This window comes from Heloderma suspectum, chromosome 5 (assembly GCF_057233095.1).
Source record: "Heloderma suspectum isolate Gila_16-S chromosome 5, 16-S_ref, whole genome shotgun sequence".
In the NCBI taxonomy this organism is placed as follows: Eukaryota; Metazoa; Chordata; class Lepidosauria; order Squamata; family Helodermatidae; genus Heloderma; species Heloderma suspectum.
In genome coordinates, this window is record NC_139462.1 from 121,944,605 (window position 1) to 121,971,276 (window position 26,672).

A 26,672-nucleotide genomic window follows, 5' to 3' on the forward strand; every position below is an offset into this window, starting at 1 on the left:
GGTTTGCAAATTTTTACAGAAAGTTCCTGCCCAGCTTTGCTTGGCTGACATCTCCTCTCATGGACCTCCTTAAGGGCAGGAAATCTCCTTTTCATTGGACGGCATCTGCCCAACAGGCTTTCAAGGAACTTAAGAAGCTTTTTAGTTCTGAGCCGATCCTGTTACATCCTGACCCGAGGAAGCCTTTTGTGGTGCAAACTGATGCCTCTGACTTTGCGGTGGGGGCGGTGCTTTTTCAGCCAGATCGGACGGGCGGCGGGTTGCAACCTTGCGCCTACCACTCCAGGAAGCTGAACATGTCTGAGAGGAATTATACCATCTGGGAGAAGGAACTGTTGGCCATCAAGTCCACTTTGGAAACCTGGCATCATCTTCTGGAGGGGGCACAGCACCCAGTTGAAGTTAGAACCGACCATCGCAACCTGGAACATCTTCAGACAGCCCATGCCTTAAACCAGCAGCAGATTAGGTGGTCGTTGTTTTTTTTCCCGGTTCCACCTTAAGATTTGCCATGTGAAGGCCTCCGACAACCTACAAGCAGATGCTCTTTCTCGTAAGCCGGACCTCCAGCCACAGGGTGAGGAAAATCCCCCCCCTCTGATTCTTCCCCCCCCCCAGAGCCTGGCGGCAGCTGCGGTGCCTCACTCTTGGGAGGAGCTCCACTCTGCACAGGCTCAGGATGCTTTTGTCTGCACAAAAGTGGAGGAATTGGGGCTAGCTTCTCCCCCCCCTTCTCTTTGCGAGGTGGCCTGCTTTACCATTCCGGCTGGGTCTTTGTGCCTTCTAGACCCCTCTACGAGAGGGTCCTCCATCAGTGCCACAACTCCCCCACTGCTGGGCGTTTTGGCTTCGCCAAGACCCTGCATGGAGTGACGCGAGATTTTTGGTGCCCTCATGTGTGTCAGAACGTCAAGACCTATGTCGCCTCCTGTCCAACCTGCCAGCGGGCGAAGGCCCCCTCAGGCAAGCCCACAGGCTTGCTTCACCCCCTGCCTACCCCCTCAGGACCTTGGAAACTGCTCCCTTGACTTCTTCACTGACTTGCCTTGCTCACACGGTAAGGCCACTATTCTGCTGGTGGTGGATTTGTTTTCTAACATGGCCCATTTCATCCCCTGCTCTGGGTTGCCCACAGCCAGGGAGATGGCGGAGCTTTTTTTGGTGCATGTTTTCCGGCTCCACGGATGGCCCGAGGGTCTCATTTTGGATAGGGGGGCCCAATTCACTGCCCATTTCTTGAGGGAGCTACTTGGGCTTCTCCATGTGACACTCTGACTTTCCTCTGCCCACCATCCACAGACAGATGGTCAGACCAAGCGCACCAATGCGACTCTGGAGCAATATTTGCACTGTTATGTCAATTACCAGCAAGATGACTGGTTTTCCTTGCTGCCTCTCACAGAATTTGCTTATAACAATGCCTGCCATGCTTCCACCCGCCAAACTCCATTTTTTGCCAATTTTGATTACCACCCCAAGGCTTTCCCGTCCACCCTAGCTCCCTCTTCGGTGCCGGCGGCCCATGACTTTTTAGAGGAGTTGTGAGTGGAACACCACCTCTTATGGGACTCCCTTGAGCAAGCCAAGACAGCCTACAAGGCCTCTGCAGACCGGCGGCGCCAGCCGGGTCCATCTCTGTAACTGTGGGACAAAGTCCCTGTTGCTTTTCGCCTGGCTCTCCCCCGCTCCATGAAGATCCATCCTGTTTTTCATCGGTCCTTGCTCTCCCCCCAGTTTCTGGCGACCCTCACCACTCGGTTGGCTCCCCCCTGCCACCAGTGCTGGTGGAGGGGGAGGAGGAGTTTGAGATCACGGAGATTCTGGACTCTCGCCTTTCTTGCGGCCACCTGCAATATCTAGTGGACAGGAAGGGGTACGGGCCAGATGAGCAGTCCTGGGAACCTGTGGAAAATGTGCATGCTCCATTGCTGCTGAGGCGCTTCCACCAGCTGTACCTCCACAAACCCGGGGCCCCAGGGGAGGGGCACGAGGGGGGGCCTCATGGGAGCGGGAATGATGTCAGGGTGGAAACTGAGCCAATAGAACCCCAGAGCAGTTATGATTCTGAGGAGGAACAGCAATCCGTGGGAGGGGAGCGCGCTCATCTCTCACAGGCACAGCAGCTGGCAGAGATTCCTCTTGCCCGCATTCCTGGGATAGATAGTGACCCTGGCAGTGAGAGAGTGCTGGAGGGGGGCTTGCTGGACGCTCGATGCCAACGCTGGGAGCGACGATAGTTGGAGGGCGCGGAAAGGAGGTGTAGCGCTTGTTTGGCACGCAAGCAACAGTCGCATCCCAAGGACCCAAGGGAAAGAGGGAGGATCTCTTCCTAGCCCATAAGTTCAGGGACTTCCCATGATTCTCCTTCAAACGGGGACCAACTGCCTAACCTGGAGCATAGGCTACTCTGCTATCTTTTCCCCAGGGCTGTTCCTTGCTTAGTCGCTGGTGATTAGCATCTGAAAGAGTCATTAAGTTGTAAAAGGATTAAAGCCTTGAAAAGAATCCTTTTGTCTGTGTCTTGGGTTAACTATCGGAGTAGACTGAAAGAGGCAGCTAGGGCGCTCCTGACAGTACCCCATTCAACACCAGGTCAACATCCCCCAGCCTCCTCTTGTCTCCCACCAGAAGTACCTCGGTCTTGTCAGGGTTCAGTTTCAGCTTATTCCTCCCCATTCAGCCACTCACCATCTCCAGACATTTGGGCAGGGATTCTACGGCCAACCTTGGTGAAGATTTGAACGAGAGGTAGAGCTGCGTGTCGTCCGCATATTGATGACACCGCACCCCAAACCTCCTGATGATAGCCCCCAGCGGCTTCGCATAGATGTTAAACAGCATAGGGGAGAGGATGGAACCCTGTGGCACCCCACAAGTGAGCGGCTACAGGTCCAAAACCTCCTTTCCTAGTGCTACCCTCTGGTACCTGCAGGAGAGGAAGGACCAGAACCACCACAATATGGTGTCTCCAATGCCCAACCCCTCCAGGCGGTCCAGGAGGATACCACGGTCAACGGTATCAAAAGCCGCTGAGAGGTCGAGGAGAACAAGGGAGGAGCATTCGCCCCTATCCAGAGCCCTCCTCATATCATTCGCAGTATCTGGAGCTCTGGTATTGAGAACAGTGTTTTAATACCCAAGGCATTTACCAATGGTAAGAACAATAAAAAACAGCTTTTAATATATCACAAATGTGTTGATTGTAGAAGGTTTGAGTGAAGGTGATTTTTTTTTTACTGCACATTTGAATGATCAGAGAATTCTATTTATTATTACATTTATAACCCACCTTTTTTCCTCTTGCAAAGAGTCCAAGGTGATTTGTATAGCCCTCCTCCTCTCCATTTTATCCTCACAACAACCCTGTGAGGTATGTTAGGCTGAGAGTCACCCAGTGAGCTTCATGGCTGCGTGGGGATTAGAACCTGGCTCTCCTGAGTTCCAGTCCAACACTCCAACCACTACACTACACTGGTGTTAATTTGGTCCTACTTAATTTCAGAACCTTACACCAGTTGGGTTCTAGACACCCCAGTGGGTAGGCAAGCTAAGTCCAAACAGGCAAATATCATCACAAACTAAAACATAAATGCTTTATTTAAGAAAATTACAAAAACTAAAAGATAGCATGGTGGTTCTATGAACCTTAGAAACTTACATTATCTGCAGTGAAAGAGAATGTAACATAAATATGAGATTAAAGAATTGCAATAGACAAAGCTGGCACTACAAATTTAGCGAGCGAGATAACAAATTGAGTTTCTATCATTATTGTTATGACTCCTCCTCAACACCCTCATGCATTCTACTTATGCTGTAAACTGAAACTAAAATATGCTAAAATCTCTAACTCTCCTTTTTACTTCCTCCTGAACATTACTTGAGTATAAAAAGCTAAAGCATTTCTAAGTTCTTCGAGGCATGTGAAGAATTAGACTTAGTTAAATGTAGAAGTTAGAGTGAAAGAAAAAAGCCAAAACCTTAGAAATAATTCTAAGGCGGGCGGAAATAAGATCTTTATCTTCAGAAATAAGATAAAGTCCCAAGCTCAGAAAATATTCTAATGCCTAACTTCAGAAAGAAAAGGTCTGACATTATTTGCAAGTTCTAAGCCTAACAGTTTAAAGAGGTTCATAGTTACCCAACTCTTCAGCTGCGGTGGTCCAGATAGGCAAGGCAGCAAGAGAATAAAGTGAAGCAGAAGAAGCAAAGAGCTCTCACTACCTGCGCCTTTATACACTTGTTCTGGTTAGAGGTTGGGGCCTCAATGAGTGCCAAAACAACCATCTTCCAATCAAGAATGGAAGTGAGGTACCTATCCCCCAACATCTCATGTTTTATTTCCATGTATGTTAGGAACATCTCTGGCGTTATCACTAACAGGTTAATTTGAAATGAAATTTTAGCCAAAATGTGGCTAAAATGTCTAATCTGGGCATGTTATCTTGATTGATGTGTTTCTCCCCAGTACATCTTTTTTGAACTCACAGTCATCCTTGGTCATATCCACCCAACACCTCCTCCCAATCATTGCTTGTGCTTTTTGCTATGGCTTCCCCCACCCAACAAGCATTGAGTAAGGACATTTTCTTTTCTGCAGGTGTACAACGTGAGATGTCTAACAGTAGTTTTCCTCCTCCTAGCGGGCATCTGAACATACTCAGTTCGTCTGCTCTTTCGCTTATATCAGCTTTTCTGCCAGCACAGTTCACCATGACCTTGAAAGCCACTTGCAAAGACAGCTACATTTTTTTCTCTTCTTTCAATGCCAGTCTAATGCCATAATATTAATTAGCAATTAATTAATCACAGTTACAGGGTCTTTTGACCCAGAGGTCTGGACTATACATCTGGGGTCTTCTTAAATACGAGTCTGGGGTATTTTAGGGGGGGGGTTTGTATGTCTCCCCAAAACCCTCATTCAGACCATTCCAGTTCAAATTAGTCAACTTCAGTTTGAAGTAGCCTCTTCAGACTTTTGTTAACACAATTATTTAAACCTTTCAGTGCCAGATTAAGAACTGGCTCTCTTTTTTGGATTAACTTTAAAGACTAACAAATTTTATTCTGGCTTAAGCATTCATAAACACTGTCAAGTTCATCAGATGCATGAAGTATTACCCTCAAATTGGCAGAGTTATAACCAGGCTGTGTGGAAGCAGGGGCTGGGGGGGGGGGGAGACAGGGGATGTAAACTGAGTTAGAGAGAACTGAAATGCTTGGCTCCCCACCTCAGTTTCCAGCCGAGTCAGCCCAATAGGACAGACACTGGCCTGGTTCATATGACATGACAACCCACGATAAAACAAACCATGGCAGCTTGTCATCATGAGTTGTCATGTCATGAGAACTAGCACAATGGCTTAAGTGAAGGTTGATAACCTGAACAACCTGTGCTGAGAACCTATGGCTGGTTGTTGTCTGTGGCTTGTTTAAGCCATGAGCTGTTGTGTTGTGCAAACCCAGGACTGTGGGTTCTGCATGGCTTGTTCCAAACAGTACATAGTCATTTGGCAAGAGTGGCAAAAAAAGCTGGCTGCTCTGCTTGCTTCACAGTCTTGCTAGCCCCTCCCCAGGGGCTGAAGTTTCCCTGGCAACAGCTGCGAGAGGGTTCATCCCACCTCCCTGCTCCCTCCTGCAGTTCGATGCTTTCCATTTTAGCAGCAGGATTTTTTTGCATGCAGCCAAGCTGCTCTTACCTACGCTGAGCGACCTTGGAGGAAGGTGGCTATGCCTCCAAGTTCAGTTGTGCCTGCATCCAAACTGTCCCCAAACAACCCCATAGCTGCTTCATCCATTGCCTCAGCCTGCAGTCCCTGGTCTGTGCTTCCCAGAGCCAGCACTGGGAATGCAGCACCAGCACCACCAGGATATTGCAGTGGGCCAACAAGCAGGCCAGGGTGTACAGCAGGCCCACATTTGGATGGAAGAAGACATCGCCCAAGAGGCAGCAGATGGCTCAGAGTAATCCCCCTCCCTGCTTGTAATGATAGCAGTGCAAAGGGAAGAAAGGACAGATTTCGGGCGATCTTTTCCCTGCGTCCTCCTGTGTAGCAGCTTTAGAGGGCAGAAAAGGAGTGAAAGAATCTGATGAGGTCTCAAGGTCACCTCTACCCAGCAGTATGCCACAAAGTTACCAGTACAGTCCCGCTAGTTTAGGAGAAGCAAACAGGCATAGGTTGAAGACAGCAGTGAGTGGAGTTGGGAGCACTGGCTATTCCAGTGTCAGCTGAAGGGTGACAGAAAACATTGCCATTTCAGCATCTACCGCTAACCTTCACTTTACCACTCTCCAAGGGCGGGCGGGCAGGGGGGAGCAGTTGGATGACTGGGAAGTAACAGAGCAGTGGGTGCGCTGATGTGCCAGAAGGGGGTGGATGGAAGAGGGAAGGAGGAGCACATGTGGGTGAATGAAAGGCCTATCAGGAAGGCAGAGTGGCAGGGAGAAGAAGGAGGGCTGGAGGGTAGTGTCACAGCAGGGGATGGCATAGCAATAGAGTCCCACAGCTCCTTCCAGCCCTGACGGAGGTTTTACTGCGCACACAGGGCTCCAGTGGGAAATGGGCATCTGGGGGTGTGAATCTTATTCTGCTCAAACGAGGCTTCAAGGGAAAGATTTCATCAGGACAGTACGAGCATTCCTGGGCACAGGCCAAGATTAATACATGCCCAGGCATGAGCGGACTAATGGTGAATACACTGCTGATGTCCTGAACCCTTGCTAGCAGTTGCCTGCCCTTCCATGCCACAAAGGCTCCAGGAATACATGCTGAGAGCGGGCAAGGAGGGCGGAGAGAACCATGACCTGTGAAAACAAGCCACATTGCATTTGATTGTCTGGGGGATAGTACCGTAGCTTAGTTATGGGTAAAAACAACCCATCGTGGCTTAATTAGACCATGGGCTGTCATGTCAAGTGAACTTGCCCAGTGAGTGTGGATTTCATTCGGGCCCAGGTCAAAAGCAGCTGGCAAAACAAAAGGGTTATAGACCTACCATCCATGCTAAACAGCGCACACCCATCACTTACCTACTTAACAGCAGAGAAGCCAGTACACAGAGAATGCTCATCGCACACAAAACAAGAAGTATGCATAATTTGGGAAGTAAACGGAAGGGGGAGGGAACCAGCATGCATGCCTTAAGGCATTAGCGCAGCAGGAAAGAGCTTAGCACAAGTCTCATCCAATCAAGCAGGGTCATTCAAGCAAAAGTTCAGGACCCACAACATTCTCATACATCCCTAGGCACAGAGAAAAAGAGGGAGGGATGCCATCCTGCAATGCTGCAAACTACCCACTTTTGGCTCTGGCTCCACCCACCATCAGATCTAGCTCCACTCACCATTGCTTGCAGCCTCTTTTGCACGGAAAAATAGGAAAAAGGGCCCTTTTATTATACACATTCAAGAGGAGGGCAGTAAAGGATGGATCCCAACAGGAACTGAGTCTTCAGTATCTACATAAGCTGTAATAGTTCATATAGATACCAGTCTACAGCACCGCCCCAGCTGACAGAACGTGATGTGCCACTTTTCTAACGTTCAAATAAAATGCAATAATCATCGCAGGTTGCTTTGCCACCATTCTACAAACTGATGTAACTGCTGCTCAACTGAACTTTTTTCCAAGTTGGAATCATCTTTAATAACTCCTTGGTTACATTTTAATCCAGACATTTCCCAGGATAAAAATCATACTCATTCTCAGCTAGATTTTATTTTCTGTCAAATTTAACATTAAGGGCATGATTCTATGCATGTTTAGACAGAAGAAAGTTCTACAATTCCTAGCATGCCCCAGCCACCCTAAAAAGAATAACCTCTCATGTCTATATAAATGTTATTCCTGTCTAGGTAACTGATTCAAAGTTATTCTTTGTCATATAGTTTATTTTTAATGCAAAGCTGTAATTCAAGTTATTCTGAAAATATGTATTTTTCCATTGTATCAAAATTTGATCACAGAATGGTGAGCAAGAACCATTGGACCTTGGAGTTCCCATCTCTAATCTGGATGGACAGCGTGTTATTCTAGATGAAAGGCTACCAAAAAAGGGAAAAGGTAAGCGTGCTGAAAGTATTTCTTTTTCATTAGCCTTAAGTATTCTCTCTTCACATTCCTAGAAGTAAAGCTTTAAAAGTAAGGTAATTTGCAGTTCAGTCAGGGTCGAAGCATAACATTTTGCATGTAATTTGGTACCTATTGTAAGATTTGGCGATTAGTTCAGAATTCTGATAAGCTTTAATTTAAAACACACGGGGGCAGGGGTGGGGAGATGAACAGAACAGGAGCTAGAGAGAGAGAGAAGCCAGAATGGGTAGCACACACATAGGGTGCACATTCATGTGTACACACAAACACACACACATACAGAAGGGGGCACTCCTAACATTTTTGTGATTTGCCCTCCCCCCCACAGCAGTCAGTTTGTGGTGGTGCCCCGGGCACTTTTTCAAAATGCCAAATATGTCCATGGGTCCAAAAAGGTTGGAGACCCCTGACTTAAACTATTTATTTGTCAATAAAACACCGTGATGGCCTAGAGTCTCTTAATTACAATCAGCTATCTTAACAGTAACAGCCAACAAAAATTTCCCACACTGTCTCTGGGAGGCAGATGGCCCTCCTACATATATTAACTTTTCATTTATCAGAGACTGTTTCATGAACTTTATCACAGATCCAAACAAGTATTAGCACTGGCACAGTACTGGTACAATATTTCACAGTACTGATGCAATAAGCCCTGCACTATTTTCAGCTTATGGAATTACTCTGAAACACACAATCAACTGGGTGCATGTGTGTAAATGAACAGATATTTCATTTCATTTATTAGATTTCTATACCGCCCAATAGTCAAAGCTCTTTATACAGTTCAAAGCAGTTTATACAGATTAAATACCTTAAAAATACAATATTGTACATAATATAAAAACCATTTACATACACACATATAAATAGACAGATGGACAGATAGAGAGATAACAATTTTAACAATCAACCATAAGAAATCCCAGGACCCAATTAAAAACCTTATCCTATGCTGCCAAATGCCTGAGAGCAGAGGAAGCTCTTAACATGGCACTGAAAAGGTAACAGTGTTGGTGCCAGGCAGGCCTTGCTGGGGAGATCATTCTGTAATCAAGGGACCACCATTGAGAAGACCCTTTCCCTTGTTGCGAGCCTCCAAGCTTCCCTTGGAGGAGGCACCTGGAGGAGGGCCTTAGATGATAAGCATAGTATGCAGGTAGGTTTATGCCAGGAGAGGCACTCTGTCAGGTATTGTGGCCCTGAGCCATGTAAGGCATTATCGGTCAAAACCAACACCTTGAATCGGGCTCGGAAATGTATAGGAAGCCAGTGTAAGGGGCCAGAATTGGTGTTATATATTCAGACCTTCTGGTCCCTGTTATTAATCTGGCTGCCACATTTTGCACAAAGTGCAGCTTCTGAACTGTCTTCAAAGCAGCCCCCTGTACAGCACATTGCAGTAATCTAACTTGGAAGTTACCAGTGTATAGACAACTGAAGCCAGGTTATACCTGTCCAGATAGGAGCATAGCTGGGCCAGCAATCGAAGTTGGTAGAAGGCCTCAAGTGCCTGAGCCTCAAGTGACAAAGATGGCTCCAGGAGGACCCCCAAGCTACGAGCCTGCTCCTTCAGGGGGAGTGCAGCTCCTTCCAGAACAGGTTGAGCACCCTCCATCCAGTCAGAAGAACCACCCACTAACAGCATCTCGGTCTTGTCTGGGTTGAGCTTCAGTTTATTAGCCCTCATCCAGTCCATTGTCACAGTCAGGAACTGATCTAGCACTAGGGATGTCAGAGGAATCCTTCGACGGGGGTGAAGCCCCTCAATCTTTAGCAAACCCGGCCCTCAGCTCACTTTCCATGAGCTGGCCTGAGTCAATCTGCATCGAGTCAGGCCAGCTCATGGATTTCTGTTGTTTTTTTTTAAATTACTATTTGTGTAAAGCAATTTACGAAAATCACACCTGCAAATTACACAAATTTTGGCCACAGTTTGCAGAAATTATGCAAATTATGGCTGTAATTTGCAGTCATAATTTGTACAAATTTCTTTTTACAGGACCCCTGCCCACCGCAATGAAAAAGTTCCCAGGTTTCAGGAATAAATCCCTGGCTCAGCTCACAAATGCAAGCCGAATCCAGGGCTGTAAGGACTTTGGGATCCCGATTTACTTAGGTCCCAGTCAAACCCGATTCAAGGCTTGCTAAAGTGAAATGGAGTCACAGATGTGTCAGATTAAAAGTTTACTGATTGCACACAGGTGATAAATGGATGCAGAAAGAATATGCAAAGATAGCTCACATGTCCCTTCCACTGATCAAAGCAGGCCTTTGTCACAGCTGGCTATGTACTGGCATCCTCACAGTGCACGAGATGCCACCTCACAGACCAACAGATTTCTCCAGGCTGGTAGCACACGTTTGTCCCCTTGGAGTGAAACCAAAGAGCAAAACCAGCCTGCTGGATTTTATAGGTGCCTCTCCAGTGTTTCACAGCCTGTCATGAGAAAATCCCTCCCGTCTCAGGAGAAGTGGGTCCTCTCTTTCGCTTCTCATGGGAGAGCCCTTATCTCAGAGGATGGGATCATGCAGCTGTGGCTGTACTTGCTTGGTAACAATTAGCTTGTGTGAGAGGCCCACTTAAAAGCTGTTCATTATAGAGGCCTACTGAGTTACTAAAATCTGCCTACTATATTAGGCTATACAGGTCTCTATATATTTACAGACAGAATATAGGACACTGTGTCAGTTCAACCCCTGACTCCTCGCCAGCCTTCCAGTACCAAACTCAGTACAGGGTCACCACAGGAATCCGTCGGGCCTAAAAAGGACTGGATTTCCCTGTGACAGACATCCCTGTCTAGCACATCTGCAACCTCACAAGTTGAAGGTAAAGATGAAAAGGAGAAATAGAGCTGCATGTCTTCAGCATACTGATGACAACACATCGCAAAACTCTGGATGACCTCACTCATGTAAATGTTGAACATGGGGGACAAAACCACCCATTGTGGAATCCTGTACTGGAAAATCCACAGGACTGAGCAATATCCCCCAAGCACCACCTTCTGGAGCTGGCCATCTCAAGTAGAAGCAAAATCACTGCAATGCAGTACCTCCCACTCCCAAGTCAGACAATCATCCCAGAAGGATACCATGGTCGATGGCATCAAAAGCCACCAAGAGATCAAGGAAAATCAACAAGGTCACATTCCCACTGTCTCTCTCCCAAGATAGGTCATCATACAGGGTGACCAAAGCTGTTTGTGTGTGAAAAACAGGGGGTTGGACCTGCATTGAGCAGGGGGTTGGACTCGATGGCCTTGTAGGCCCCTTCGAACCCTACTATTCTATGATTCTATGCTATTCTATGATTCTGTGATCCCTGATTGAAATGGATCCAGACAATCTGTCTCATCCAAGCGTGTCTGCAGCTGGTTGGCAGTCATCTGCTCAAGTATATGTCCCTATATGCATAGGATTCCACCATATCTTTTTTGCTTCCTTCCCTCTCTTTATCGATGATCTGTCCATCACACAGAGTGATGCTCTCAGCCCTCAAAATTTCTTTACACTTGCCTCAGATGACAGTTTCCTGTTCCCCTCCCTCAGTGTCAGAAAACTGACTGGAGAACTGACTACACTAGGTATGTTTGATATATTTGATAAAAAGATCCCATCAACTTGGACCTAATTTAAAAACAACAGCAACAACACTGATCTAATCTTAATGAAATTTAGCCAATTAGTATACTGGCTATTCAGTTTATTCAACCATTCTCAGCTCTTTGGATTAAGTAGGATTCTAGCACCTGTGTACAAATCGGACACAGCTCTGTAGCTCTGTAGCTCTGTTAACTACAAACCCTCTAAACTAGTATCTCTTCCAAACATATGCCAAAGTTTTGTGCCAGAAATCCTGAGTTTTGTGCTGCCACCAAAAGCATGAAAATGACATACACTTAAAATAAAGCCTGGCTACAAATCCAATATTCTCATATTACCTCCACATTTTGTGCTGATTTTGTGCCGCAAATCCTAGGTTTTGTGCTGCCACACACAAGTGTGTACTGATACATCAACTTTCTGAGCTAAGCAGTCCCAGATGTTGCAAGTGGAGTTGCTGCAGCCCCTTGATTGTTTTAGTTGTCCTTTTTTGCACCTTTTCCATACTAGCAGTTTGACTAGCAGTGCTCTGCCCACTTGCCCAAAGGGACCCACTGCAACTTTGTGGCCCTAACCATCATTCCAAGGGAACACTTAAACTGATCAGTCTCTAAATTTAGCCAAACACTCTGTTTTATTTATCAGAGTGGGAGGGAGCAATCCTATGGCCACTAGGCGCTGTCGAGAGGGCTATAGGAGTTTTTGGTTTCTGGGAACCAAGGTCGGAGCCAGGGCTCTGAACACGGTTTCCAGAAACCATGCTCCCTGCCCCCTGTAGCTGGCGCAGTTCTCTCTGTGCTGCCTATGTCTCTGCGCTCAGAAACCGAGCGCAGAAACAGCGAAAAAGGGGCAGTTCTGGGAGGAGACTGAGGAAGCCACTTTACACAGCTTCCTATGCGCCGCGCAGCCTCCTTCCCTCCCCCTTCCTGAAGCTGCAGCTAGACAGCCTAAATTGGCTGTCTAGCCAAAAATGCAGGTCAGCTGGAGCACAGCGGCAAGAATCGCCTCCGTATTATAGCCGCCCTGTGTTGGATGCTCAGCAGCCTCCAGCCTCTGAGGCTGCGACTATTGCAATAAGATTGCACCCTTAGTTATGAAAAAAGTAAAACTAGTGGTGTGCTGAAAGCCATCTCACCCTTCTCCCCTTCACCTTAGGCAAACATCTCAACATGCAACTTCAGTCAGGGTCTTATATCCGCCTTAGAAGGAGCAAGGGTTGCTTTCAGGGTGAGAGGAGGTCCGCTCTACAGCATGTGTGCATGGGGAGAGGCTTTTTTAAATAGGGGAGTGGAGCTTTCTTCCTCTACTTTTCAAGGAGATGCACTGGATGGCAAGGAATCTTCTTTCATGCAGAAGATGTTGGGGCTCAAGTCTTTGCAAGACACTCTGTCTAGATACAATGGAGGGGCACTCTGCTCACGATCAGGAACATTCTCTTCTTCAGGCAACTGATGTGCATGAGAGAGAGAGAGAGATCACAATTTGAAGCAGGGGACATGGGAGGGAGAGAGAAGGAATGCACAGGGTTTCCTCAAAAGTGAGAAAGAGACAATAGCATCTCTCACTGGGGAGTTTGTGTGTATGTATAAGGTACATGCATGGAATGTCAGACCTAGTGGAAAATTGCATCTTAGCATGTGCAAAGCATATTTTTTCCCAATCATAGCTAGACCAGCCCTCAGGTATCTGAGATAAGCATTCAGGACTTTGAATCCCCAGGGCCATCTTTTCCTGGCATCTTCTTCAGCTTTGTATGCTTTGCTGCTTTTAAAAAAACCAGACCCTAAGAGAGGAGCACCCATGATCTCTGAATTGTTTAAATGAAAACAACAACAACAAAAATAGATAACAAAGAAAAAAGAGAAGCTTCTGACAGGTACTATATATAATGACTTAGCAGCATAAACAAAGAGAGAGAGAGAGAGAGAGACCTTCAAATAAGCCCCAAACTCAATCCCAAAGCCATATATCCACCCCATCCTTGCCACTCAGAGTAGTCCCATGCAAAACTCTCCTTTTCTCTCACTCCAGCCACTCACTCCCAAGAAACAGAGAGCTTTGCTGCAGAGCTGACCTGCTCCCATTAGCCTTAGCTGTGGACTGTGGCCCCACCCACAAGCCACAGGTTTTTATAGCAGCAGGCCGAGTGAGCTGTCCCATCTCTCAAAGCTCCACCTTAAACAACCAGCAGGAAGTAGTATGTTGGTGACGGGGAAGCAAGAGAGAGAGATTTGCCAGTGTGTATGTCCAACGCTCCACATCTGCGAATAACTTTTTTTTTTCCTTTTAAAGTGCTTCTCTGCAGGTTCGGATCTCTAGACATGCACATTGATAAATGTTGTTTAAAAATTAAACTGCTTTGCTGCAAGGGACTTTCCAGGAAGTGGCAAGGTTGCAGGAGGGGGAGGGGGCACTGTACAGGGTAGGCAGGGCAGCCTTGGCAAAACTCTTTGCAGTTTGGGCTGCCTACTTGCATTAGCAGCGGCAACAGTTCACAAAGCTTGTGTGAGGCAGCAGCATCCAGAGAGCCCAGCTGTTTTCCTCTCCAGCCATCCAGGAAGCCTTTGCTCTCACTGTCTTATCTCCCTCACGTGCACCTTGTGAGTTGTTGCTGCTGCCACGGCAATCAGAGTCCAAGCTCCAGCATCTCTCAGGCACCTGGGGAATGAGCGGGAGACTTCCCTGGTGATGGAGAAAGACTGTGGGAGAGGAGGCTACCTGTATGGCTGAAGCAGCGCCTTCTGTTGTGCACTCACTCAGCTGCTGCTGCTGGGGATAGGTTGTGCTACCTGAATCACACAGCAGCTGCATCAAACCAGGGAGCCTTGCCCGCCACCTGTCCCAGCAGGGCTACCTCCTCCCTGCCAAGCAAGCCTGCAGCACCCAGGCTTGAAATGGAGAGGGAGTCCCATGAAGGGGGTGGGACTTGCTTTGGAGGAAACATGCACAGGATCAGGATGAGGAGAGGGAAGAAAATGAAAAGCAGTCGCTGTGTAAAAAACGCTTTCCTCTGGTTAAAGGAATGTGTGCATCCATTAAACAGTGTAGAAAAACGGGACAAAAACAAACCAGAGGCAGCGGCTCACCCTCCCTTCCCACTCCTAACACAATGCAAGCGCTGCAGAGTGACTCGTGGCACAAACTTGTGCTACAAGGTGACTCAGCAACACTCACATGACTTTTCAGTCTGCTCCTACTTTTCCTGCAGTTAGAACACTATGCAATTGTATATGCCACTCAATCGTGTTAGAGGCATAGTGGACAATGTGCTGTATTCATTAGCATACCTCAATGGTAACTCATGTGTTTTGAAGAAATACTGCCACAGCACTGACTGGCAGACGGAAGGGGGTCTAGTGTAGATCCTGCCATCGAATCCCTTCAAAAACACTGGAATACCGACAGCATTCTAGCTTCAGTGAAACTGAGCATGCATAAGAGTACTTTGCCCACAGTTGCTGCCATAGGCTTTAATGGGACAGGTAAACCTTAATAACTGTTGAACCACTGCTCAGAACTCCACCAAAACAATGAAAAACATCCCACTTCAATAAGCCTGAATAAAGTATAGCAGTCGTTTTCATCAAAATTTGAAAGAAATATATGCCATGCCGAATATTGGAGTAAAAAGGTTAATGTGTCAATTTCAAGCCCATTTTAACTTGCTGTACTTGTGGCAGTTTGTTTTAAATGTTGCATAAATGTAGAACTTGTCAGGTAGATCATGGATGCCAAGTTTCAGGTTATTAGAGCAACCGAGGTCATTTTTATAAGCAGTAGAAATGTGAGGCTTATAATGGTGAAACCTTTTTTTAGAACTCGCCTTAACTAAAGGGGCACTCCTGTGCCCCTTAAAAACTTTGTTTAGTTGTGTTTACTGAAAGTAAGTCAAACAAACATTCTAATCCATTCTATATCGATTTTGGGTAGTGGAACTTTTTCCAGAAAACCTTTCAGGAAATTTTCAAGAGTTGTCTAGAAAACCCATATCACTGCCATTTTGTCTGCTTAGTATAAGCCTCCCAAGGTATTCCAAATGGTGAGGAGCCTATGATGTCTTGGCCCTCATGAAAATACGCATATCATTCACAGACCCGGGAAAGGGGGCATCATTAAAACTCAGTGCAGCCAAAACTTCTAATGAAACCATATCATGGATTTAGCCACTTCTAAACCAAGGTTTTTCAGCCCCCCAAAATTGGAAGGACTTATGAAAAACCCTCCAGAATCTGGGCTGGCTGGATATTTCTTCCATATTAGAAAGAACTATCCTAAAGTAAGGTTACTTGATCCAACGTAATTTAGATGTGTAGGCTCGTAACGGTCCCATAAACTCTTTTGTATAAAAGCATACTTTTATTGAACAGGTGTTTATTTAACATATTTACATTGTGAACTCTTAGCATTCATTCTAGTTAAAACCCTTGCATAACTGCTGAAAATTAAACAAGATCTTGAAATTACAATGAGTCTCTCTTTCACCATTTGCACTCTTGATCCATGTTGATCTTGGCTAATTAAAGTGGGCATAGGGGAATGGCCAGATGGGTGGAGGAGGAAGAAAAAAAAGAAGCTTCCCTCCATGAGAGTAAGGTTCCAGTGACCTTGAAGGACACAGTAGTAAGACCACTTCACTGGACCCCTCAATCCTGGATAACTGTAGATGAGTTTCTATCACCCTTTTTAGGGCTAGGGGATCAAGCACATGGTGGTTACTGAACTTGAGGTGGTCTTGGAAGATATGGATTCTCTAGGCCCAGCTCAGTCTCATTTCTGTCATACCCCACCCACAGAGGAAATCTCTTCAGAGGGCAATCTGGAGCCTCCCGAACTGGATGTCCCCAGGGAGCAAGTCACTAGAGAGGTGGAAAGTTCTGCTTGTGAGTCTGAGGGGGATGCTGAGCCACCACCCAGCCCCAAGAATGCTGATGCCTAAAGTTACAGACTAGGATCATAGCCAGGCAAAGGAGTGCCTGCTTACAGAAGGGCTCCTAAAGAGTAAAGGCCTCCTTATGAGCAAGGCCCTCCTCCTGAGTAGGACTTCTGCCAGAGGGCCTGTGATGATTTGCAGCTGAGTGCTGGGTGGGACTGTGGGAGTTCAGGCTACATAATCCTCCAGCTGCCTCATGCTAGCTGTATGCTCAGGACATTTCTAACCTGATTTTGGGACTAAAACTATTTGCTGCCCTGGTAGACTACCTACAGTGGGCCCTGGACAGGGAAATGCATTTCTCTTAGTTTTGTTAGATCTCTCAGCAACTGTTGCTACAATTGACTATGCTATCCTTCTGGACTGTCTTACCAGATTGAGCCTGGGGACACTATTTTGTGTTGGTTCTAGTCCTACCTGGAGGGCAGGTTCCATAAGGTGGTGCTGGAGACTGCTGTTCCTAACCATTGGACTATGTGGTATCACAGGTTCCATCCTGTCCCCCATCCTAACATGAAATCACAGGAAAAGCTCTACATTATATTTACATAAAACTACTGGGAAATGGAGTTTTGGAGAGTGGTGTCATCAATGTGCAGATGACATCTTATTCTAGTTTTCCTTTCCGTCAAACACCAAGGAGGCTATTTGAAACCTTAATTGGTGTTTGGAGGCTGTAATGGGCTGCATGTGGGCTAACAAGCTAAGACTTAATCCAAACAAAACAGAAGTGCTTTTTGTCAGTAGGAAAGCCAATCTGGGAATAGGTATTCATACTACTCAGCCAGTTGTGAACAAGGCAGCACTCTCTCTAAAGGATCAGATTCACAGCCTGGGCATGCTTCTGGACCTGAACCTGCTCCTGAAGATGCATGTCGTGACTGTGACCAAGCATGCACAGCTTTGGCTAGTACATCAGCTGTAGCCTTTTCCGGGGGAAACAGAGCTGCCTGCTATCATACATGCTTTGGTTGCATGCTGTTGCCAAGCCATTGACAGGGGGCCATTATTTGGAACGTGTGATTCAGTTGCTATTTAATCTGCATTAACTTCTGGTTTGTTTCCAAGCCCCATTCAAAGTGCTAGTTATTGCCTTTTAAGCCCAAAACTATTTGGGTCCAGGATATCTGAAGGACTGCCTTCTCCTACATGACTGCCCAACTGGGAAGGTCTTTTGCTCCCTGTCCCACCAACCATCTGAGGTGTATTTGGTGAGTAAATGAGAAAAGGCCTTCTCAGTGTTGGCAGGTAGGCGTTAGCTCCTTTTCTCCCAGACTTCTGAAAGTTTCTTAAAACTCTTTGTTTAGATGTGCTTTTTATGTCTGTTCACCAGGATTTTTTATCTGTTTTGTTTGTTTTGATGCTATTGTTCTTAGTAACTTAGGGAGAAATCCTATGGCCACTGGACACTGTCTAGAACGCCATAGGATATGCTTATTTCCGGGAACTGACCTCGGAGCCCGTGAGGTTGGAAAACCAACTTCCCCCCTTGTCCACACTGCCTCCAAGGCAGTGCGGAAAAGCCCCGTCCTCTGCGCTTGGAAGACGAGTGTGGAGTGACTGAAAAGGGGCAGGGCTTGGGGGCGTTCCGGGGCGGGGATAGCGGAGCTGCGCGTACACATCCAATTGGACACATCCAATGTGTCGTACAGCAGCTTCCTCTCCCAGTCAGCCCCCCCACCTCTAGACAGCCAAAAACGACTGTCTAGTGAAAAATAGCAAGGCAGGAGAGGTGCGGCAGGAACAATCCCCCTGTGACTCTCCTGCCTTGCTTTGGATAGGCAGTCACCTCTGAGTTCGGAGGCGGACGCCTATCTAGTTAGGATTGCACCCTTGGTTGCTTGTTTTGAAATTGATTGTATTGATATTGTTTTGTTATGTTTGTGAGAAGCTATGGGACTGAAAAGCAGCATACACACACTCTTCCGATATTGTGCAAGAAGACATCCATCATGGCTTAAGTCTTCCCACCAACCCAGGACAGGCAAGGAACATGTAACCATGCTTTTTGCCTAGCTTCTGGCTTCTGTGGCTCCTCCCAGCCAGGGCATTCCTTGTGTTCGTGCAAGATAGAGTTTGTCCTTTTTTCTTTTTCTTCAACAAACTCTCTACTCAGGCTTCATTAGTCTCTTAATCTCTCCCTTTTTTACCTTTAGCAATCTTCAGAGTTTTTTCCTTCTCTCTCTGTTTTTTTCTTCTGCTTTTGATATTTAAAGGGGGGGGGGGGTCATTCCTTTTTCTGGCTCTTCTTTTCTTTTGCCACAAGATGGCTCCAACAAGCAAGAACTCCAAATCTGAAAAAGGAAAAGAGTGGTCAGTAATTCACATCAGAATCATCCAGACCCAAATCGCCACTCACAACGCTCCACTGCAGTCAAAGCAGAGGAGTTGTTGGTCACCACTTCCTCCGATCCCCTTCACTGCCTTGTTGTGGCAAAGGGGCTTGCGTAACCCAGTGAAGCCATAAGCTATGCCGTGCAGGGCCACGCAAGATGGACAGGCATGGGCATATTTCTGACAAAATATGGTCCACTGGAGAAGGAAATGGCAACCCACTCCAGTATTCCTGCCAAGAAAACCCCATGGAACGTATCACAAGGCTAAAAGATATGACGCCGGAAGATGAGCCCCTCAAGTCGGAAGGTGTCCAATATACTACTGGGGAAGAGCAGAGGGAATTTCCAGGTAGCGCCAGAAAGAGTGAAGCGGCTGGGGCAAAGCCGAAAGGACACTCAGCTGTGGATGTGTCTGGTGGTGAAAAGAAAATCCAATGCTGTAAAGAACAATATTGTTTAGGAACCTGGAATGTCAGATCAATGAATCAAGGTAAGCTGGAGGTGGTCAGACATGAGATGGCAAGACTGAACATCGACATCTTGGGAATCAGTGAACTAAAATGGACAGGCATGGGCAAATTTAAATCAGGTGACCATTATATCTACTACTGTGGGCAAGAATCCCTTAGAAGAAATGGAGTAGCACTCATAGTCAACAAAAGGGTGGGAAGAGCAGTACTGGGGTACAATCTCAAAAACGATAGAATGATCTCAGTACAAATCCAAGGCAAACCATTCAACATCACAAGTCTATGCCCCAACCACTGATGCCAAAGAAGCTGAGGTTGATCTGTTCTATGAAGACCTTCAACACCTTCTAGAACTAACACCAAAAAAAGATGTCCTTTTAATCATAGGGGATTGGAATGCTAAAGTAGGAAGTCAAGAAATCACTGGGATAACAGGCAAGGAAGCCCTTGGTGTACAAAATGAAGCAGGACAAAGGCTAATAGAGTTTTGCCAAGAGAACACGCTGATCATAGCAAACACTCTTTTCCAAAAGCACAAGAGGCGAATCTACACATGGACATCACCAGATGGTCAATATCCCTTATGAATATACCGTGGAGGTGATGAATAGATTTAAGGGATTAGACCTGATAGACAGAGTGCCTGAGGAACTATGGACGGAGGTCCATAACATTGTTCAGGAGGCAGCAACTAAATCCATCCCAAAGAAAAAGAAATGCAAGAAAGCAAAGTGGCTGTCTGATGAGGCTTTACAAGTAGCTGAGGAAAGAAGGGAAGCGAAAAGCAAGGGAGAAAGGGGAAGATATATCCAACTGAATGCAGATTTCCAGAGAACAGCAAGGAGAGACAAGAAGGCCTTCTTAAATGAACAATGCAAAGAAATGGAGGAAAACAATAGAATGGGAAAGACTAGAGATCTTTTCAAGAAAATCAGAGATATCAAGGGAACGTTTTGTGCAAAGACAGGCATGATAAAGGACAAAGAAGGCAGGGACCTAGCAGAAGCAGATGAGATTAAGAAGAGATGGAAAGAATACACAGAAGAACTATACAGGAAAGATCTTAATGTCCCCGATAGCCATGATAGTGCGGTCACAGAACTTGAGCCGGACATCCTAGAGAGTGAAGTCAAGTGGGCCTTAGGAAGCATTACTAACAACAAAGCTAGCGGAGATGACAGTATTCCAGCAGAGCTATTTAACATCCTAAAAGTTGATGCTGTTAAAGTGCTGCACTCAATATGCCAACAAATTTGGAACACTCAGCAGTGGCCGCAAGGCTGGAAAAGGTCAGTTTACATTCCAATTCCAAACAAGGGCAATGTCAAAGAGTGTTCAAATACCGCACAATTGCGCTCATTTCACATGCCAGCAAGGTGATGCTCAAAATCCTACAAGCTAGGCTTCAGCAGTATGTGAACCGAGAACTACTGGAAGTACAATCTGGGTTTCGAAGAGGCAGAGGAACTAGAGATCAAATTGCCAGCATTCACTGGATCATGGAGAAAGCAAGAGAATTCCAGAAAAACGACTATTTCTGCTTCATTGACTACGCTAAAGCCTTTGATTGTGTGGATCACAACAAACTGTGGCAAATTCTTAAACAGATGGGAGTACCAGACCACCTTACCTGTCTCCTGAGAAACCTGTACGAGGGACAAGAAGCAACTGTAAGAACCGGACATGGAACAACTGATTGGTTCAAAATTGGGAAAGGAGTACGACAAGGCTGTATATTGTCACCCTGCTTATTTAATTTATATGCAGAGTACATCATGAGAAACGCCGGCTTGGATGAATCACAGGTCGGAATTAAGATTGCCGAGAGAATTATCAACAACCTCAGATACGCAGATGATATCACCCTAATGGCAGAAAGCGAAGAGGATCTAAAGAGCTTCTTGTTGAGGGTGAAAGTGGAGAGTGCAAAAGCTGCTTTGAAACTCAACATTAAAAAAACTAAGATCATGGCATCTGGCCCCATCACTTCGTGGCATATAGAAGGGGAAGAAATGGAAGCAGTGACAGATTTTATTTTCTTGGGCTCCAAGATCACGGCAGACGGTGACTGTAGCCATGAAATTAAAAGACGCTTGCTCCTTGGGAGGAAAGCTATGGCAAACCTAGACAGCATAGTAAGAAGCAGAGACATCACCTTGCTGACAAAGGTCCGTATAATCAAAGCTATGGTTTTCCCAGTAGCAACGTATGGCTGTGAGAGCTGGACTATAAGGAAGGCTGAGCGCTGAAGAATTGATGCCTTCGAACTGTGGTGCTGGAGAAGACTCTTATGAGTTCCCTGGACTGCAAGGAGGTCAGATCAGTCCATCCTAAAGGAAATCAACTCTGAGTGCTTATTGGAAGGACAGATACTGAAGCTGAAGCTCAAATATTTTGGCCACCTAATGTGAAGAGAAAACTCCCTGGAAAAGTCCCTGATGCTGGGAAAGATTGAAGGCAAAAGGAGAAGGGGACGGCAGAGGATGAGATGGCTAGATAGCATCACCGATGCAATGAATATGAACTTGAGCACGCTCCGGGAGAGAGCGCAGGACAGGAAGGCCTGGCGTGCTGTGGTCCGTGGGGTCACGAAGAGTCGGACACGACTTAACGACTGAACAACAACAACTTCCTCCGATCACAATAAGTCCTTAATGGGCATCCAGGCATAGCAGATGCTGTTACAGCAACCACCCCTCATTCAATCCAACAAACAGAGGGTCAGTTGGAGCACATTCTCCCCAGAGTTGGAAGACGCAAGATTGCATGTCCTCTCCTTGGATCTCGGCTGAGACTGATCCAGACATCAATCCAGAGGACCTAGCCAGGGCGCCTAAGCATTTCTTAGAGCGGGAAGAGGCCACGGTTTGCTCAAATTCCCAGGCCTGTACCACTTGCGTTTTCCAGCATATACAGCCATACCCAGGGGAGGAAATGGAGCTACAGCAAGTCCTCCCTAATGCCCATCCCTCTTCCTCAAGACAGTTGCCTAAACAATTGCCCCTTCCTCACCAAGATCAAGCCTTGTTTCCAACCATCCAACAGGCTATTAAACTGGAACTGGCTCAGCTTCCCAAACATAGAAGGGGGCCATAAAAATGCAGGGAAAGAGCCTCTTTGTCTGGTTCTTCTTCCTTCCCCCAGCTTAAGGGGAAAAAAGAGTAATTACTGTGAAATACTCTGTGAGCTCCAAGAAAGCTAGGCTGCCCATAGCTGTACCCCATTCATATGCTGATTCAGCTTTTGACTCTCCAGACCCTCATCCTACCACTAAAGGGAAGCATCATAAGATTAAAGGGGTTTCACCTGAGCATCTTTCTGACTCAGGTTCTCTCATTTTGTTAGATGAAGCAGCATGATGTAATAATGATTTTCTACTCTTTTCTCCAAAGCTATGTCCTCTCTGAACATTCATACCTCCACTCAAGAACCAGCCAAGCCCCCTTCCAGAAGGAATGCCTTGTTCTCAGAGCCAAAGCCAGCTAACTGTGAGGTACCTTTTCCTTCACCATTTGAAAAACTAGTTAAAGCTGAATGGAATGCCCCCTCCAATGTAGGAGAGCCTCCAACCTGGTATAAAGGTATTATTCCTTATTTATGTATTTATTTGCCATTTTTGTATACCGCTCCATATAAAAAAAAAGATTTTGGAGCAGTGAACACAAAGGATAAAACAGTAAAAGTATTAAAAGATTAAAATACCACCTTAAAATCATGCTTTTAAAAAAAACGGAATGCCAGTAGAAACCATGACTGGTCAATTATGGAATGCCTCCTGGAACAGAGCTATTTTCAGGAGATGCTGGAAGCAACACAGTATTGGTGCCTGCCTGACCTCCAGGGGCAAGGAGTTCCAAAGAAAGGCGGCTGCCACACTGAAGGCTCTTCTTCTGGTGGACTCCAATTGGGCCATAGGCCCATGTGAAACCACCAGGAGCAAGCCCTCCAATGACTGTTTTCTTACCACAGAAAGGTGTAGAAGAACTTAAGGTTGCCTTGATTGACATACCTGTGGCAGCCTTACTTCCAAGAACAATTAAACCTAAGGACCGTCATGCCTCACTGAAAGAATCTAGTGAAAAGCATATTGAGGTAGCATTAATGAAGGCTCTTGAGGCCATTGCCTTGGCTCTTAGAGCTTCCTCTATGGCATCATTTTTCTCTTGAGCTACTCTACTTTGGGTAGAGGATATTTTAACTCCCGTCACACTTCATCTGAACCCTTCCTTTGTTCCTAAAATTAACACTCCTCTTTGCAGAACACAAGAACTTGATCTTATCTCCTTCTGCCCTAATCCCTCTCACTCCTCTGAATGGATCTCGCACACCCTGGATGTTAGACGGGCCATCAAGATCTACCTTAAGAGAACGGAGGAACTTTTTATGTTCTAATCCCTTGTTTGTTCCTTTCCATCCTACTGCATAAGGAAGGAAGGCCTCCCATACCACCCTCACTAGGTGGTTCAAGGCATGTATATTTTTGTGGCCTATGATGTTGAAAATCTCTCTAAACCTGAACACATCACAGCACACTGTACCAGGGCCGCAGCTGCCTCTGGCTTTTTCTGCTAACCATCCCTTGGTGGAGATCTACAGGGCAGCTACTTGATCCTCGCATCTTCTGTCCATTAGGCATTACAAATCAGACAAATAAGCTTCTGCTGAAGCAGCCTTTGAACACAGAGGTTCTTCCTCAGACTTGGATTCAGCCTGCTTCGGGGCCCACGCTATGGAAATAGTAGCTTTTGTACACCCCATGATGGATGTCTCCTTGCACCATATGAGAATAGAAAGTTGGGTACTTACTGTGAAGTTCCATTCTATTTTGGTGTTCAGGAGGCATCCATACCATTCCCTATGGCAGGCTGAGCACCATTGTGGCACTAACATTTTGAACAGAGTGTGTTGATCCCTAGAGATGGGAATTTGTTCTGTCTCTTCAGTTTTCTCTACCTTTTTCTCTTCTTATCTTACTGGCTCTTAAATCGCTACTCCGTCTAAAAGTTTAGTTAGAAAACAACTGGCTGGGAGGAGCCACAGAGACCAGGACCAAGGCAAAAGGCTGGTCACATGTTCCTTGTCTGTCCTGGGTGCTGGGAGGAGTTAACCAATGATTAATGTCTCCTGCGCATTGAATCAGAATGGAATTTCATGGTAAGTACCCAACTTTCCAATCTCAACAAAGCTCCACTGTTCAGAACATGGAGCTTTATTTCCCCGTTAGTCTTATTACCCTTCTCCTATGGCTACAGTCACTTTCCCTTTTCCACATGATCCTGGTTTGGGCTGCTGGCTGTATGACTGCCCTCCTCCAAATCTCCCCACGGTCACTTTAGTCCCTCTGGGATATTCATCCAATATAGGTAACTAGTTAGTTAGATTACTAGTCAGCTCCAATGACTTCTGACTATAGGATGTTTGTGAACATTGGCCAAGTCTGAAATTAGCATCTTCATTTGAGATGCCTCCATTTCACTCCTCCACTGAGAAGGCTGGAAGGACCTAGCACCCAGAGAGATTGGGAGTCCTGGGCTGCTTCAATAATGTACCCTCCACAAACACCCCTGCAAGGACACCTTTGCAGGGAACTTAAAACTTGCTGTAGAAAGCTGGTGATTACATAAGAAACACTGGAGCTGAGCAGGTCAGCAGACTAAGGGGGTGTCTCCATGAGCAATTTACTCCAAGCTGGCTATGTTTGGAGGTTGTTAGAAATACATGATGTCGTGGCCATCCAGCAGCCACCCCACAGCTTATCAGGGAAAAACCAGATTTCCTGAGACTGCTTAAAGTCCGATTCTTTTAAGAACCTGATTCTTAAGTCAGGTTCTCCCTGGTATAGTTGCTGTGTGCCCCAGCCCCTGCATTTACCTCAGGTATGCTAGACCTGCCCAGGGGTGTGCCTTTCACCATGACCCTGGTCAAGGGGTGTTTCCTGTGTGTTTTCCGTCCCTGCACAAACCAGTTAGTGTCTACTCGGAAGTAACTCCCATTGTGCTCAATGAGGCTTGTCCCCTGAATGCCCACATCAGAATTTACAGAGATCCCCCTCAATTGAAAAGGCACCATTTAAAGCCCAATTCCCTAAGTGCTGTAAAGCGCGATCTCGAGGCTCCAATTCTCCGTTGTTTGGTTTATTGCCTTAGGAAGTAACTACTTCACACCTTCGTTATAGAGATCCCATGGTTAGAAAGGGGGCTGGTTTCCCATCCCTGTGACCCCCCACCCTTTCCCAGCACAAGCATGTGTGTCTACTTGGAAGTAACTCCCACTGTGCTCAATGTGGCTGGCTCCTGAAATGCATCTGGACCTTCAGGGGAAAGGAGAAAGTGGGGGAGGGGGGAAGCCTCTCTTATTGGTTGAGCAGCACCTGCCAGTCAGATGCTGCTCACTCCAAACCCCAACCCCACCCGGAAGTATGTTCTGTGAAGTGATTTTTTTATTGGTGCGGAGAACCTGCTCGTGGAGCCCTGCATGGACCACAGCGCAGCAAAGCTGATTCCTTTTTAAAAATCCAGTACTCCTCCATTCGCTTCTCCTTCCGTTGTCATGGAGACATGGTCCTTGTTTGTGAGAATATGCAAGACCCTGCGTAAAATTCAAACCATGGTGAGCCATTTCCTGCCCCAAGAAGGGAAATTTGGAAATGGAAACACTTAACAGGTGGAAATAAAATCAAGGTATGTTTTACTGACCAGGGACTGGAGGTGTGCAGATTTGGAGTCTTGTGGCACCCTACCTCCCAGCAGCCAGTATGGGCACAGGCAGGCAGCAAAAAATCCGGCTTCTGTTCACTGGCTCTCACCAGCCAGTATGGGCACAGTCCAGTTCATATTTGTGTCTCAGGTACACCCAGTCGTATATTTTCAATTAGTGTGTTGTGCCTGAACAGGGAAGAACAATACATGTACATTTCTACCCCTCCCCCGCCCCCCATCTGTTCCACCCCTAATGTTCCTGCATTGAGCAGAAAGGTCTGAAGGTTCTGTTCAGGAAGGCCTGTGCAGGAAGGCTCTATGCGCGTTCCCTTGAATGTATGTAGAAGGCTCTGCCTATTTGGGAATCCTGTTTTATCAGGTTCCAGATCACACAGAGGCTTCTACTCACATTTAAGTGAACTCATGGAGAAGCCTCCTTCAGACCTTCGCATTGGGCGAGGAGCAAATGGGGCTGCACACAGGGACATTGGGAGTGGAGCCAGTATGCACAGCCCCTACACCTTGCTATTCCCTGT

At 46.4% G+C, this 26,672-nt stretch overlaps 1 protein-coding gene across 1 annotated transcript in view; it reads left to right on the plus strand.

The window, feature by feature from the left end:
• Positions 1-26,672, plus strand: part of RGS12 (regulator of G protein signaling 12) — a 215,710-nt gene that overhangs the window by 160,295 nt on the left and 28,743 nt on the right. Inside the window, exon 14 of the mRNA XM_084859884.1 lies at positions 7,967-8,063. Within this exon, the coding sequence (XP_084716010.1) occupies positions 7,967-8,063 (97 nt within the window). The remainder of the gene's footprint in view (positions 1-7,966; positions 8,064-26,672) is intronic.